At 48.1% G+C, this 14,985-nt stretch overlaps 2 protein-coding genes across 5 annotated transcripts in view; one reads left to right on the forward strand and one right to left on the reverse strand.

Annotated features, from left to right (window-relative positions):
* The window catches only part of IL4I1 (interleukin 4 induced 1), a 36,381-nt gene extending 26,067 nt beyond the window's left edge, over positions 1-10,314 (reverse strand). For all 4 annotated transcript variants that reach the window (XM_079119468.1, XM_079119466.1, XM_079119465.1 and 1 more), the window contains exon 1: positions 10,177-10,314. The gene's annotated coding sequence lies outside the window, so the exon portion shown is untranslated. The remainder of the gene's footprint in view (positions 1-10,176) is intronic.
* On the forward strand, positions 10,118-14,423 carry ATF5 (activating transcription factor 5). The gene is made up of 3 exons (XM_079119512.1): positions 10,118-10,251; positions 11,487-11,780; positions 13,088-14,423. The coding sequence occupies exons 2-3, from the start codon at positions 11,603-11,605 to the stop codon at positions 13,786-13,788; spliced, it is 879 nt and encodes a 292-aa protein (XP_078975638.1). The 5' UTR covers positions 10,118-10,251; positions 11,487-11,602; the 3' UTR covers positions 13,789-14,423.
* The last annotated feature ends 562 nt before the right edge of the window (positions 14,424-14,985 follow it).

Genomic DNA, 14,985 nt, shown 5'->3' on the forward strand with positions numbered 1-14,985 from the left:
AATCTTCCCCATGGGAACACCAATCAGCTTAGACATGCATAGTAAGGAAGCCAGGAAATAATCAGAGAAATAGATCTTAAGGAAGAACTTTTTTTTTTTTTTTTAAAAAAAAAGAGGGTCTTGGGCTGGGGTTGTAGCTCAGTGGTACAGTGCTTGCCTAGCATGTGTGAGGCACTAGGTTTGATCCTCAGCACCATGTATAAATAAATGAATAAAATAAAGGTCTGTCAACAACTTAAAAAAAAAGGGGGGGGGGGGGTGTCTTACTATGCTGCCCAAGCTGGTCTTGAATTCCTGGGCTCAAATGGTTTTTCTATCTCAGTCTCCCAGGTAGCTGAATATACAGGTGCACGCCAATGTGCCTGGTTCATAAGGAGTCTAGAACCACTGCTCTTAATGTAAAACAATAGAACTGAAAGAGACCTGAGGAGTGTTCTGATGCCAGGATTCCTACCTTTTTGCTAAGAATTGTTTTCTTTCTTGTACTGAAAAAATTACACCCAATTGCATTTTCAACATCTAAATTTTTTAAAAAAAAATTTTTAGTTGTAAATGGACACAATGCCTTTATTTTATTTTATTTATTTTTATGTGGTGCTGAGGATCAAACCCAGTGCCTCACATATGCCAGGCAAGCACTCAACCACTGAGCCACAACCGCAACCCTTAACATTTAAAATTTAACTATATAATTAATACCATCCTTTCTTTAGACATATTTTCTGGAACTATCACCAATAAACCAAGCCTCCCTTGAACACTATCTTACACTCTGGTCTACAACACCTTCAAGGTAACCTCTGTTAAAAAGCTGCTATGTAGCAGGGCACAATGGTAAATGCCTATAATTCCAGCAGCTTTCTGAGGAACAGTACGGTAACGTTATTCATAAGAGCTCCAAAGTAGAAACAACCCTAATGTCCACTGATGAAGGGATAAACAAAAATGTAGCACATCCACACAAGGGAATATTATCCAGTCCTAAAAAGGAATGAAGTGCTGATGCTGGGTACAGTGGTACTCGTCGGTAATACCAGTTACTGGGGAGGCTGAAGCAGGAGGATTGCAAGCTCTAAGTCAGTGCCAGTAACTTAGTGAAACCCGGTCTCAAAATAAAAAAGAAAAAGGGGGCTGGGGTTGTAGCTGAGTGGTAGAGCATTTGCCTAGCCATGTGTGAGGCACTAGGTTCTATCCTCAGCCTCATAAAAGTATATTAATAAAATAAAGGTATTGTGTCCATCTACAATTAAAAATATTTAAAAAAATAAAAATGGTTGGGGATGTAGCTCGGTGGTTAAGCAACCCTGGTTCACTCTCTGGTACCAAGAAAAGAAAAGACAAGTCATGAAGCATTGATATATGCTACAGAGCAGAGAACCTTGAAAACATGATGCTGAACTGGGTGTGGTGGCACACACCAACAATCCCAGAGAATTGGGAAGTTGAGGCAGGATTGCAAATCTGAGACCAGTCTTAGCAACTTGGTGAGAACCTGTTGCAAAAAATAAAAAGAGCTTAAGAGCTTGAAATGTAGCTCAACTGTTCAATTTTCAGCATGCATGTGTGGTGTACAAACACACACACACAAAGAGAAATATGATGTTGAGTAAAGAAGCCAAAAACTAAAGGTCATGATTTGTATAATTCTACATAAATGAAATGTCTAAAATAGGTTATATATATATACAGGAGGTAGATTAGAGTTGCCTAGGGCTGGGCAGGAAAAGAATTGAGAGGTAATAGCCAAGGGTTTCTTTTTGGGGTGATGATAATAGTCTAAAGTTGTACAAGTGGTTGCACAACTCTATATCAATGTATTATAAACCACTAAATTATATACTCTGATAACTGCATGTGGCTTATACATTAAACAAATCAACCAAGTAACCAACCAAGTAGTTTGAAGGTCAGGTCAAGGGCAATAGTGAAGTTGCAGAGGTGGGCAGGAGTCAGGCTGTTGTAAAGACAGGACCACACTTTCTCTTGGGGTAGCTGGTAATGCTGTCTGAGGAAGAAAATGGAATTGAAATATTCTGGTCACCTGTGCAGGTCATCAGGAGGTTCCATAGGGAACACAGCAGGGTGTGGATAGGACACTGAGCCCTGAAGAGGGGGTAGCAAGTGGACATTATGGGGGTGGTGGGTGGAGAACTGCACATCACTGTGCTCCCTCCTGGGCCTCTCTCTTCTCAACACTACCTTCCCCAGGGGAGAAACAGTGATGTCAGTGGGGAGGGAGGGAAGCATTCAGGTCAGGCTATGGTAGAGACAGTTGCCATGAAGGAAGTCTCTCTGGGAACCAGGTGAAAGCAGCCAGAGCTGGGGGCAGGGTGGCTTTGATTCTGAGAACTAGAACCAACTACAGTTCCCATCCTGGCCCCTGGGTGGAATCACCACACTAATATTCCATAGGCATTTGTTGTGTGCTGGGTCCCATTTTCAGGGATTTACCTGCATCAACTCTCTTTTGTAGCAACTTTATGAGATGGGAACTCTTATTCCCATCCTACAGACAAGAAAACTGAAGTCAAGAGAACTTAAGTTGTCACAAGTCACACAGTTAGTTACAGCTCTAACCTAGGTCTGGCTCCATAGCTGAGCTTCCACCATTACTGAGCCCCTCCTGCCTTTCCAATGTGACATATTTTCATTCCCTACCACCACCACCCCATGCCACATCTGTGATGACACCTTAGGTCAGTCATCTCCATGATCTTCCAGACCAGTTTAGGTTTCACTTTTTTTTTTTTTTTTTTTTTTTTGCAGTGCTGGGGATTGAACCCAGGGCCTTGTGCTTGCAAGGCAAGCACTCTACCAACTGAGCTATCTCTTCAGCCCTAGGTTTCACTCTTGAATCCAGTTCATCTTATCTGCCTCATGGCACAGAGGTAAGGCAAGAAGAGGGGCATCAGCTGCTCGTGCCTCTCACCTGCTGTTTCTGCAGTTCCTGCTCCATGGCAGGGGCAGGGAGGAAGGTCAGAAAAACAGCAAAGGACTTGATCTAGCAGAACTAAGGCTTGGTACTCTAATGGCCATGACTCTCAACCTTCTCCACAGATAGTGTTCACAATATTGCTGAGGAACAGCAAGGAGCCAGGGGTTCTGTGAGTCTTCACATTGTAGTTTCCTCCTCTTCCTCTTTCTCCCTTCAGCTTCCACTAAGACTGCCCAGCCCAGGAGAGTTGGCTGGGTCCAGGCCCAGATACTTTTCCTATGCCCAGGTGCCCCTGTGGAAACCAGGCATCATGGCCTGCCAAAGGAGGGGTGCTGCCACTCAGTCCTGCTAGCTCTCTCATCCCCCTTTCCATCTTGGCAAGATGCACATATTTGCTGTGAGAAACAGAAGCAGTCGGAATGACTAGGCCCTGGTGCTCTCCTGCTGGATGCTAGTATCAGGCAAGACCACTGTGACTGTGGAACACTGAGAAAAGACCACTCTTGGAATCACATCTTATCACAGACAAAAACATGAAAGTTTTCCAAACTATAAAAATGGTCACTCACCCCTGGCTCAGAGCTGATCTGTGCTTCCTAAAAAACCATGGTACTGGTTCCAGTAGTCCTCCTCAGTCTCCACCAGTGCAAGCACCCAACCCAGAGCAAAGCCCACTTTCCTGAACCTGCCGAATCACCTGACAAAGCCCTTCCCAACACTCCCTGAGATGCTCATCCCCCAGGGTCTCTGTGGATCTCTCCCTGCAATGAGAGATGTGTTCCTGGTGGCCTTTGACTGGGGCATGGAGGATTGATGAGGAAGAGATAGGGTAATAACCCTCTCCTCCTAGCAAGTACCTACGCCCAAGTGCTGTACTGCCAAACTTTACAAAGGGTTGGCCCAAATCTGAATGAGACCCTGTTCCTATTCAATCCAGCAGAGAGGGGCATGATCCCACTTCTCTGTGACTCTATAATAAGCACTTAGCTCCTCATGCCCTCTGCTATGGTCAGAGAGGATTAAAGACTTGGGAAAGGGAAATGACTGAACATGAAAGTCATAAGAGCCCTAGACACAATCATGATTTGTTGGGAGTCTTCAAGTTTTTTTTTTTTTTTTCCTCTCTGAAGTACTTGCTAACATTGGATTTCACAGAAAAAAAAAAAAAAAAAAAAAATCTTGATTTCCAACTCCTCTTATAAAATCAGCAGCTCTGTACTGTCAGGTTGGAGCTGCTGCCTAGTATAATAAGTTGTCTCCAAGCAGTATCTGTGCCTTCCAAGTGGTCCCGGTGCTTTGGGGGCCCACCCTTGCCTCTGGGTCAATGATAGCCCTGTCTTGGGGCACCTCATACTTTCTAAGCCAGACATTGGTCTAGACCTTTCCATGTGTTAACTCTGACCCTGATTACTGACCTCTGAGGGAGTTCTACCATTGTCCGCATTTTCCTGATCAGGTGACTGCAGCACAGAGGAGTGCAGCCACACACAATGATAAGTGATGGCATTCTGGGCTCCAGAACATTAGGTTGTCAACTGTTCTCAGTCTGCCCCATTCTTTTCCTATTTCCAATCTCTGTGGGAATGCAAGAGAGGAGGCACCCCAGGCCTGGCCTATCCTTTACCTGTTAGATGAGGAAACTGAGACTGTGAGAGGAAGGATGTGGTAGGCTGAATAATGGCTGCTCAAAGTTGTCTGTGTCCTACCCCGAACCCCGTGAACATTACCTTCTAAAGTAAATGGTCCTGTGCATACATTATTAAGAATCTTCAATGGGGACAGTATCATGGATCATCTGGGCGAGCTCTAAATGCAATCACAGAATCTTCATTAGAGTAAGAGCAAGAAGATGAAGAGGAACTAGGAGGTATGATGATGAGAGCAGAGGCTAGAGTGGTGTGAAGAAGTCACAAGCCAAAGAACGAGGTAGCCTCTAGAAGCTGATAAGGGCTAGAGCAGATTCTCTTAGAGCCTCCAGAGAGAACACAGTTCTGTCCTCCAGCATTGTTAGGGAGTAAATGTATTGTTCTGAGTCACTGAATTTGTGGCAACCTGTCACAGAAGATGGTAACATTTAGGATTCCAAAGCAGGTCAGGAGCATGGGACCTAACCAGGCTCTGAGTGCTGAGACTACTTCTGAAGAGGGGGTTGAGGTAGCCTTAGGGCAAGGGAGGAGCTCTGGAGGACTCTGAGCCACTGGGACACGTGGCAGCCTGTGCTCTGCCTGCCCAGCCCCCTGCACTGTCCTTTCCCCAGCTAAACTGGCCTTGGCCTTCCTGCCCTTGTTTGTCAGAATGCCCACCTTCAATCCCTGCCCCCAGCTTGTGTGACAGAGTTACCCTTCTTGGCACTGATCAGGGACCAGGACAGCAAATTCTTTAGCCTCTGTGCATGTGCAACTCACTAGAAATGTACTGATACCTATGGAGATGGTTGCATAGGGCGAGGAGCTGTAGGGAACAATTCTAGGAAAGAGTGAGTTAGTGATACCCTCTAAGTGCTCGAGGAATCAATCATGTACAGTGACATCTTTCTGTGATATGGCTCTGAAAGAAGCACAAAGTGTAAAGGGAATGGGAAAAGAAAGAAGCCTGTATAGATCCTGAACTCCCAGTAAAAGCCAGGCTTTATCTATGTCATTTCCTTAATCCTCCAGCACCTGAAGCCTTAGCAAGAAAGAGCGAATGCTCAGAGGGTAACTCCCATACACCCAGCTCTGTTTTAGGCATTTTACATACATTAATACACATCACTACCCTATGAGGTGGATCTTTTCAGCCTTATTTTATGGGTGAGAAAACAATCAGAGATAATGACACTTTCTAAGGGTCAAAAAGCAGCAGAGCTTGGGATGTGAACCCAGCAGGCTGGTTCTCACCCACTCTGCAGAAGGCAGCTGAGGGTTAGGCACACTAGGCCTTTGCCTGTACCCCTAAAACTAGAACTAAATGCTGTGGGCTCTGGACCAGAACATTAATTCGTCTGACATAAAATTCAAGAGTCTTTTTTATCATGCTAACCTGCCACCCTGATTAGGAAACCAGTGAGAGGTTGATGCAATAGGGCAGGTGAAGAGGGCTTCCTTGAGGGCAGAGGGGATGGCAAGGGGCAAGGTGGGATCAATAGAATTTGGCAATTGTGAGCAGCAGCAAATCTAAGGTGAAGGTCCAGGCTTGGAGGCCTCGTGGGGCCCGGAAGCTGTGCAGTGTCATGATACCTGGGCTCTATCTAAGGAGTAATGTGATTCTGCACAACCCCCTTTACCTTTTGGGGCCTCAGTCTTGTCTCCTGCAAGCCAATTTGGGGGCTCCTGTGATATGAGGTCCCTTTTTGGCATCAAGTCTCAGGTTATCAAGGTCCTGCACAGATGGCTGGTCTCCCTCCCCCTCTGCACCTCTGCTCCCTTGCTGTGCTGGATCCTTGCTATTATGGCTCTGCTACCCAGGAGTTATTGCCAGGTGCTCTCAGGCCCCCAGAGAATTCCTTTACTCCCCCTCCCCTTCAAGGAGCCAGGGCTGATGCAACCTGCCTGCAACGGCCGTCTCACTCCCAAAGCTAGGCCCCTCCGCACTGAAAAAGAGTCCCCAGCAGCCCCACCCTTACTCCCAACCCCAAATGAGGAGCAGAAGAGCTGGGTACCTGGACCCTTGAGGACTTTGTGAATCTGGAGGGGCCATGGGCCTGGGTCAGGCATGGGCATTGGTAAGGGATCAGGGTTCCAAGAACTGGGGTGGCAGCAAGTCACTGATAACCCACCACCATAACTAGAACATGCTAGGAAGGCCTGGATAGTTAGGTGTGTGAACTGGCACCCATTCAGCAAAACTAAATCAAATAGCTTAGGTGAACTGGTGAACTGGGTGGGATTCACTAGCTAGAAAGAAAAGGGCACAAGAGGATGAAACAGAGGAGCCAGAGTCCTGGCACCATTACCTTCTCAGATAGTATGTACCACACACAGCCAGTAACAAGACTCTCCTACTGAGAAAGGACATTTCTAGTTTGTTTTGTTTGTTCTGGAGACTGAACCCAGGAGCACACTACCACTGAATGACTTCCTCAGTCCTATTTTATTTTTTATTTTGAGACAGTCTCTCACTAAATTGGTGAGGCTGGCCTTGAACTTGCACTCCTCTTCCAGAGTAGCTGGGATCACAGAAAAGCACCACTACACTTTTTTTTTATTTTCTCCATTTTTGTTTATTTTTTATTTTTTGCACTTTGTTTTCCCAGTTAATAGAAAAAAAAGCATTAGGGACCCACTAGTGAAATTAGAATAGAGTGGCACTTGGTCAACAGTAATGTGCTAATTAATGTTGCTTCCTTGGTTGTGACAAATGTATCCTAGTAATGCAGGATGTTAACAAGGGGGAAAACTGGGTGAAGACATACAGAAATTCTCTGCAATGTCTTTTTAACTTTTCTATAAAATTAAAATTATTCCAAAATTAAAAAGTTCATTAAAAAAAAAAAAACAAAAAAACAACTCTGGTGTAGTTCAATGGCAGAGTGCTTACCTAGCTTGCCTAGCATGTGTGAGGCAATGGGTTCGATCCTCAGAACCACAAAAATAAATAAAATTTATTTTGTCAATCTACAACCAAAAATATTCAAGTGTGCGTACGCGCATGCATGCATGCGCGTGCGCACACACACACACACCAAACCAAAACAAAACCTATGGGCTGGGGATGTAGTTCAGCGATAAAGTGCTTGTCTAGCATACTTGAGACCGTAGGTTCAAACCCCAGCACCACAAAAAGAAAACTAAAAAAACTTAACCTGGATGCAGAGGACCATGCACATAATCTCAGCTAGCTACTCAGAAGGCTTGTAGGCTTTGGCCTACAAGTTCCAGACCAGCAGAGCAACATGGTGAGACCATATTTCAAAATACAACCACCAAAAAACCCACTTAGTTTCCGAGTATAATCTAGAAAAGTCTTCTAGGATAGCCAGGGGTAGACAGCCTCCTTACCAGCAGAGGTGTTCCAATAGCCTAACCCTAATCCCACCTGCTATGTTTTCAAGCATCTACACTGAGAAGTAGAAGTCAGTACTCAAGTCTTATTTAAATGCTGGAAGATCAAGCTGAGAAAGGTGGTATGCACACCTGTAATCTTAGCGGCAGGCAGCCAAGGCAAGAGGATCACAAGTTTAAGGGCAGCGTGGGCAATTCGGTGAGACCTTCTCTCAAAACAAAAATGCAAAGGTCTAGGGAGATAGGCAGAGCACTTGCTTAGCATGTGTGAGGCCCTAGGTACAATCCTTAGTAATACACACACACACACACACACACACACACACACACACACACGGAAGACCAGTCATAGTTATCTTTTTTGGTACTGGGGATTAAATTCAGGAACATTTTACTACTGAACTACATCCCCAATCCTATCCTCCTGCCTCAGCACCCTGAGTAAGCTGGAATTATAGGCTTGTACTACAATGCCCAGCAGTCAGTTTTAAAATACTAGTTATCAGTGAAGACGGAACATCTCCACCTCAATGATAATATTAACCCCTTATGCAGCACCTACCATATGCTAGGTACTATTCTAAAGGCTTAATGTGGATTAAATCACTCACTTAATCCTTAGAACAGCCTAAGTACTATGAATGTCACTTTTTACTACAGAGAAAACTGAGGCACAGTGAGGTAAGGGAAATTGCTATGGTTATAACAGTTGGCAAGCGTGGTGCAGTTTGAACACAAATAACCTGGCTCCACAATCTTCTTAACTTCTACACTATAAACTGCCTAGGTTACAATATAGCCCCTAGAGGTCCAAGGGAATATAGAGGAACTCAAAATTGGCAGAATGGGCAGAAAGTGCTCTAAAGGGAAGGTGATCAGATTCTAAAAACATCCTGCGCACAACTAGGAGAAGGGGCAGTGTTGGGTGAAGAAACCTGCCTGTAACTGTCAAGATCAGAGTCCTCCACCATTGGTACTGGGGTATGAACTCTGGGTGCTTTACTGCTAAGCTACATCCCAGTTCTTTTTTGAGACAGGGTCTTCTTAAGTCTTTAAGGCTGGCCTTGAACTTGCAATACTCCTGCCTTAAGTCTCTTGAATGACTGGGATCACAGGTGTGCACCACTACCACTGGCTCCCTACCTTCTTTGTATCTCGATTCAGTTTTTTAACTGGTACAGAAGGCGGCTGAACTCTATGGTCGATGTTCTGATGTGGATGAATGCATGGTGGGAAAAGGAGGGGTTTCTGCAACAGAGGAAAGACTTACACTCGCCCAGGCTGGTGGAGGGCCCAGTGCATGGGGAGAAGGATGAAGGATGGCTACTAAGGTCCCTCTCTTTAAAGGAAACTTATGTCTCCCATTTTCAGCAGGATTGGGAGTTGATTCCTATCCAGTGTGTCTGGGGTGGGGGTGGGGGCAGCTGAGGTCAAGGACTTAAGGAAAGTCAGGGCAATGGACAAAAGAATGAACCGCATGGCCAGGCAAGAGCTGAGGAAAGGTGAGCAGGGCCTGAAGCCCTGAGGAGGAACGGGCTGAGCATCTGTCTTGTGGAATGGGGGTGGTTGGAAACTGAAACCTCGGAGGTGTGAGAATGACTTCAGGATGGCGTTGGATGGTCAAATGTCTGGGGCTCTTCACAGAAGAGGAAAAGGGGGTGAGACTGGGCCCTAGAGTTCTTATTAATAATAAAATACCTTGAACAAGAACGGAGGAGTCAAGCTCTCTGCTTAGGGCTTTGATTTCCACAAAGAAGCCCTCCAAGAAGTTGATTTTTATCTTCATTTTTTAGAAATGAACTGATGCGAGTCTGAGAGAGGAGGATGGGGCCGATCTCCAAAATCACAAAGAGGAAAGGACCTCGGAGTCAAACGGAGAACTCGACCCGAGCCAGCGGGACTGAAAGGTGGCAACTTTAGGACTGGAAGGAGGGGGCCCGACCGCCCCCAGGCCAAAGCGGGTAGACCCGCGAACCCCAAGGGCCGTTGGGGGCTGGGGTTCAGATTCGCGGATCCGGCAGAGGGGGCCGGGTCGCCTCCCGGTTGGGGCCGCGCAGGGGCGGGGCGCGGAAGGATCCGGGCGGGCCGTGCTGCGCCGCCCCCAGTATATTTGTCCCTAGTCCCCGAGGCTGCCTCATTCCCGGTCCTCTGATCACGGCCTCTCCTCACGCTACCGCGACGCCGCCTCAGCCCGCGTAGCCCCGGCCATGGCTCTGTAGCCACGACCCATCTGTGCCCCCAGCCCCTCTCCGCGCTTACCGCGCCTACGCTCTCCGCTTCCACCGTCTTTCTTCACTCGAGGCAGCCGCCGCCTCTCCTTTCCGCAGCCATGGAGTGAGTAGCCGCTCGCGCCTCTCTCAACTGCCTTTCCCGCCCTTTAGCAGCTCGCGGAGCTCCAGGCAGGGCCTGAGGGTGGGGAGGCAGAAGCAGGGAATCACGGTCGCGCAGGCGCAGAAGAGGGAAGACGGGTCGTGGGCGCGCGACTGAGCATGCGCACTTGGCCCGAGTGGTGGGGGGAGGGTGAGTTCTTTCAGGGAGTTGCTGTTTAAGGTCGGCTCGCGTGCTACTGCGCCTGCGCACTAGCCTTCAGCAAGGGTAGTTGTTTTTTTTTCTCCCGAACGATTTCGTCCTCGAGCGGTTGCTCATGCGCACGAGCCCACTAGAGCCCTGTATTATGAGGGGCGGGCCACAAACGGTTGCACATGCGCACTGATCCCCAGGAGAGTTGAGAAGTGCGAGAACAATGGACGGCTCATGGGACGGAGCATGCGCCTTAACGTTCGGCGAGAGAACCACGCGGAAGGGTGGGGGTTGGGCTGCTGTTTTCTGCCCGCCCCTTTCACTCTCCGGGACTCACGTGGCTCTGGATCACAGTTTAGCTCCCTTCGTTTCAAGCGGGCACCTGCTGGCGCGAGGACTAGCTTAGATTGACCGCACAGAGGGCGGGGCGTAGGATCACCTGTCATTAAGGGGGTGGAACTAGGTCCACAAGTAGTAGGGTAGAGGCTCAATGGGGGAGCTCCTTGTGATGAGGGGCGGGGTTTGTAGGGACAGCCGAAGTCGCCTTAAAGTTGAAAGGGAAGAGTGGCATTTGAGTTGGATGGCATTGATGAAGGGACGCGGCATAGGGGAATTACCTTGGGAACTGATTTGGGATGGCATCTAGGAAGGGAATTGGACCTAATGGAAATATTTTAGAGGAAAGGGCATGGCTGGAAGAAAATTCCCCTGGGATTGAATTTTTTTTTTTTTTTTTATGGAGAGGAATAGTATGAGGCGGGTGGGAGGGGCTCAAGGTAATTCTCCTGGGAAACCATTGGGGTTCTGTACTGGGGAAAGAGGTGGGCCTTGGGGATTCTAAAGAAAAGAATTCCCTTGGGAGTAGGTGGGACTAAGAAATTTGGGGAAAGAAAGGGCAGATTTAGAATTCAGAAAGGACAAGACTTGGTTCCAAACCTCGCTTGGAACGGGGAGGGAGGAGCCCCATTGGCTTGGGGTCTGGCTTGGTTTTCCCATCACTTTGGTGGGTGAGCCTGACTGTGACCCAACCCCTCTTGTCTCATGTGCAGGTCCTCCACTTTTGCCTTGGTGCCTGTCTTTGCCCAGCTGAGCAGCCTACAAAGCCTCCTCACAGCTATTGGTGCATTCTCCACTGCCATTAGTGTCCAGCGCCTGTGCTACAGTCATGTCACTCCTGGCGACCCTGGGGCTGGAGCTAGACAGGGCCCTGCTCCCAGCTAGCGGGCTGGGCTGGCTCGTAGACTATGGGAAACTCCCCCTGGCCCCTGCCCCCCTGGGCCCCTATGAGGTCCTTGGGGGAGCCCTGGAGGGCGGGCTTCCAGGGGGGGGAGAACCCCTGGCAGGTAAGGACAGATGGAGATTGGAGATGGGGTATGCTGGGAGGTGGGGGATGGGGGAAAGGAAGGATTCCTCATTCCTTGTTCATTCGATAAGTATTTATTGAAGGCCTGCAATGTGCCAGGCACTGTTTAGGTGCTGGAGATACAGCTGGCATCAAGAGTAACACAATCCTTGTGCCTTCAAGCTCACAGAGTAGTGGGGAGACAGGCAAGAGACAGATGATGAGGAACTGGGAGAAGTGGAAAGCAGCAGTGGGGCTAAAAATGACATAGGGACCTGGTTCAGAGTTTAGGTAGCCAGGAAGCCTCCAAGTAGGTCATGTAGGGACTGAGGCCTAAAGGATGAGACGAAATGAGCCAGGAGATGAAAGTAAAGAACATTTCAGGGAAGGGAATAGCATATGCAGGGACCATTATGCAAAAATTAACACATTTATTATTATATCCCAAATGCTTGACACATAGTGGGTCTTCAATAATTAATAAGTAGCCAGATGTGGGTAGCATGTGCTCGTAGTCCTAGCTTCTTGGGAGGCTGAGGCAGGAAGATTGTGGAGCCCAGAAGTTCAAGGCTAGCCTGGGCTAGACCCAGTTTCAAAAAAATGGTTCTGTGTGTGATGTGATCTTGCCCTTTTTTTTTTTTTTTTTTTTTTTTTTGGTGCTGGGGATTGAACCCAGGGCCTGAGCTATATCCCTAGCCCTCTTACTTGCCTTTTAAGAATAGAGAATAGGGCAGGGGTTTTAGTTTAGTGGTAGAGTGCTTGCCTTGTATATGTGAGGCACTGGGTTCGATCCTCAGCACCACATAAAAATAAATAAATAAAATGAAGATACTGTGTCCATCTATAACTAAAAATAAATAAATAACCTGGTGGTCACCATCCACTATTCATTTAAAAAAAATAGAGAATAAATCAGAGAAACTGCAGATACAGGTCCTTAGGAGAAGAGGATGCTGGATGGTTAAAAAAATGGTTAGTTGACTATTTTATTGACAATGGTTCATTAGTTGGTTAACTGATTTTTACTTTGGTTGATTTGTTGGTTTAGTCAACTGATTAATTAGTTAATGGGTTGATTGGTTGGTTGGTTGATTCCTTGATGGTTGGATGACTGTTTGACTGGTTAGTTGGTTGACTGGTTCATTGTTTCCTTTCCTTCCTGTGTGACTTGTTGACTAGTTTGATGACTTGTTAGTTGGTTGACTGGTTGAATAAGACAAGTGAGCCTGAGACAGACATGAGTGATCACCTAATTGGGTGGAGGACCAGGAACTCAGGGCACTTTATGTCCCCCCCTCCACTCCCTAGGTGACGGCTTCTCTGACTGGATGACTGAGCGAGTTGATTTTACAGCCCTCCTCCCTCTGGAGACCCCGTTGCCCCCAGGCGCCCTCCCCCCACCTTCCTCACCTCCCCCTGACTTGGAAGCCATGGCCTCCCTGCTCAAGAAGGAGCTGGAGCAGATGGAAGACTTCTTCCTTGAAGCCCCACTCTTCCCACCACCTTCCCCACCACCGCCACCACCACCAGCACCCTCCCTTCCCCTCTCCTTCCCCACCTTTGACCTCCCACAGCCCCCTGCCCTGGATACCCTCGACTTGTTGGCCATCTACTGTCGCAGTGAGGTTGGGCAGGGGGATGTGGGCTTGGTGCCCCTGGTCCCACCCCAGCAGCAACAGCAGCAGCAGACTTCTCCTCCTCCTCCTCCTCCTCCTCCTCCTCCTCCTCCTCCTCCTCCGTCCTCTCGCTCAGCCCCCTATCCAAATCCTGCCACTGCCCGAGGGGACCGCAAGCAGAAGAAGAGAGACCAGAACAAGTCAGCAGCTCTGAGGTACCGCCAGAGGAAGCGGGCAGAGGGTGAGGCCCTGGAAGGCGAATGCCAGGGGCTGGAGGCGAGGAACCGGGAGCTGCGGGAGAGGGCTGAGTCTGTGGAGCGGGAAATCCAGTACGTCAAGGACCTGCTCATTGAGGTGTACAAGGCGCGCAGCCAGAGGACCCGCAGCAGCTAGAGGCCAGGCCTTTGAGTTCTAGGGGCTGCTTATCAGCTCAGGTCCATTTTTGTCCTGGGGCTGAGGTGGAGGGAGGGGTCCTCCTGCATCCCTCTGCCTCTACCTTTATTCTGCCCCCCTTCTGCTGTTGTCTCCTCTTGATTCTGAATTTTATGCCTTCCACCCCACCAACAATGGAAATGTTCACCCTTAGTCAACATTGACACCCTCCACTACAATGAGGAGCCAAAGCCAACCGGGAGCTCAGAGCCAGGAGCCCTAGTCTCTCAATTGCAAATCAGTGGCTTCCTACAGGTGGTCCTGGGTGGGTGGACTGACCCCCAAGACAGAGCAGGGATACTCTGCAAATGAAATTCTATGTGGGGCTTATAAGGGGACCCATGTAATATAGGTGAATAAGCAAGCCAAGTGTCCTTGGGGATCTGTTCCAGGAGGGAGCCATGTCCACAGATCAGGTGGATCTGCAGGCCAACGGGAAAGAAGGGGGATGGCTATAGTTGGTGACTGGGGGATCATTTTAGCTCTGGGAGAAAATCAGTGTTTTGTGAAGGTTTGGGGGGAGGGGCTGCATCTAGGTGAGGGTGTGTGATCCTTTGGGGGATTGTGAGCAGAAATAAAACTTGAGTTTGCTCTGACCTGTGTGTCTTGTCTTGGGAGAAGTTGGGGAGAGGGAGTCTCAGGGCAGACAGTAATAAAGATTACAGACTTTGTTCATTGTCAAGTGCATATACCTGGCAGAGAAGTGACAGACTCAACTGGTAAAAATAAAAGAGCCATTTTTAGATTCAGACCATTTATTGTTAACATTGACAGCAGAAGAAAAGCTAGCCAATGGTGCCAGGTCCCCATGACCTTTGTCACATACATTAAAAAAAAAAAAATTAAAATCCCACAAAATCAGAGGACTGGACCAGTGCAATAAGATTTAGGGGTAACCTACTGCTGAAGGGCGCACTGCCCCATCTTTCCTTGATGTTCTGGGGTATCACAGGGTATTCTGCCAGGACTGAGTCACTGTGGACCCAGCTTCCTGTGTGGCCCCTGTGGCTGGTTTTGAGGTCTCTGCAGATCATGGTGGAGACATTCCCCTGTATGTGTAGAAGGCTTACTATGTGCCAAGCACTGTTTTTGGTTCTTAATGTTTATTATCTCAGTTAACCCAAGAGGAAGGTATAGTTGGTTAACTTTTGGGTGAGG

The sequence above is a fragment of the Sciurus vulgaris genome (assembly GCF_902686455.1).
Source record: "Sciurus vulgaris genome assembly, chromosome: 17".
Classification (NCBI taxonomy): Eukaryota; Metazoa; Chordata; class Mammalia; order Rodentia; family Sciuridae; genus Sciurus; species Sciurus vulgaris.

Excerpts from the sequence above, each read along its gene's own strand:
- ATF5 (XM_079119512.1), top strand. The coding sequence starts at position 11,603 with ATGTCACTCCTGGCGACCCTGGGGCTGGAGCTAGACAGGGCCCTGCTC. Across the intron at positions 11,781-13,087 it reads GGGGGGAGAACCCCTGGCAG|GTGACGGCTTCTCTGACTGG; the intron begins GTAAGGACAGAT and ends TCCACTCCCTAG.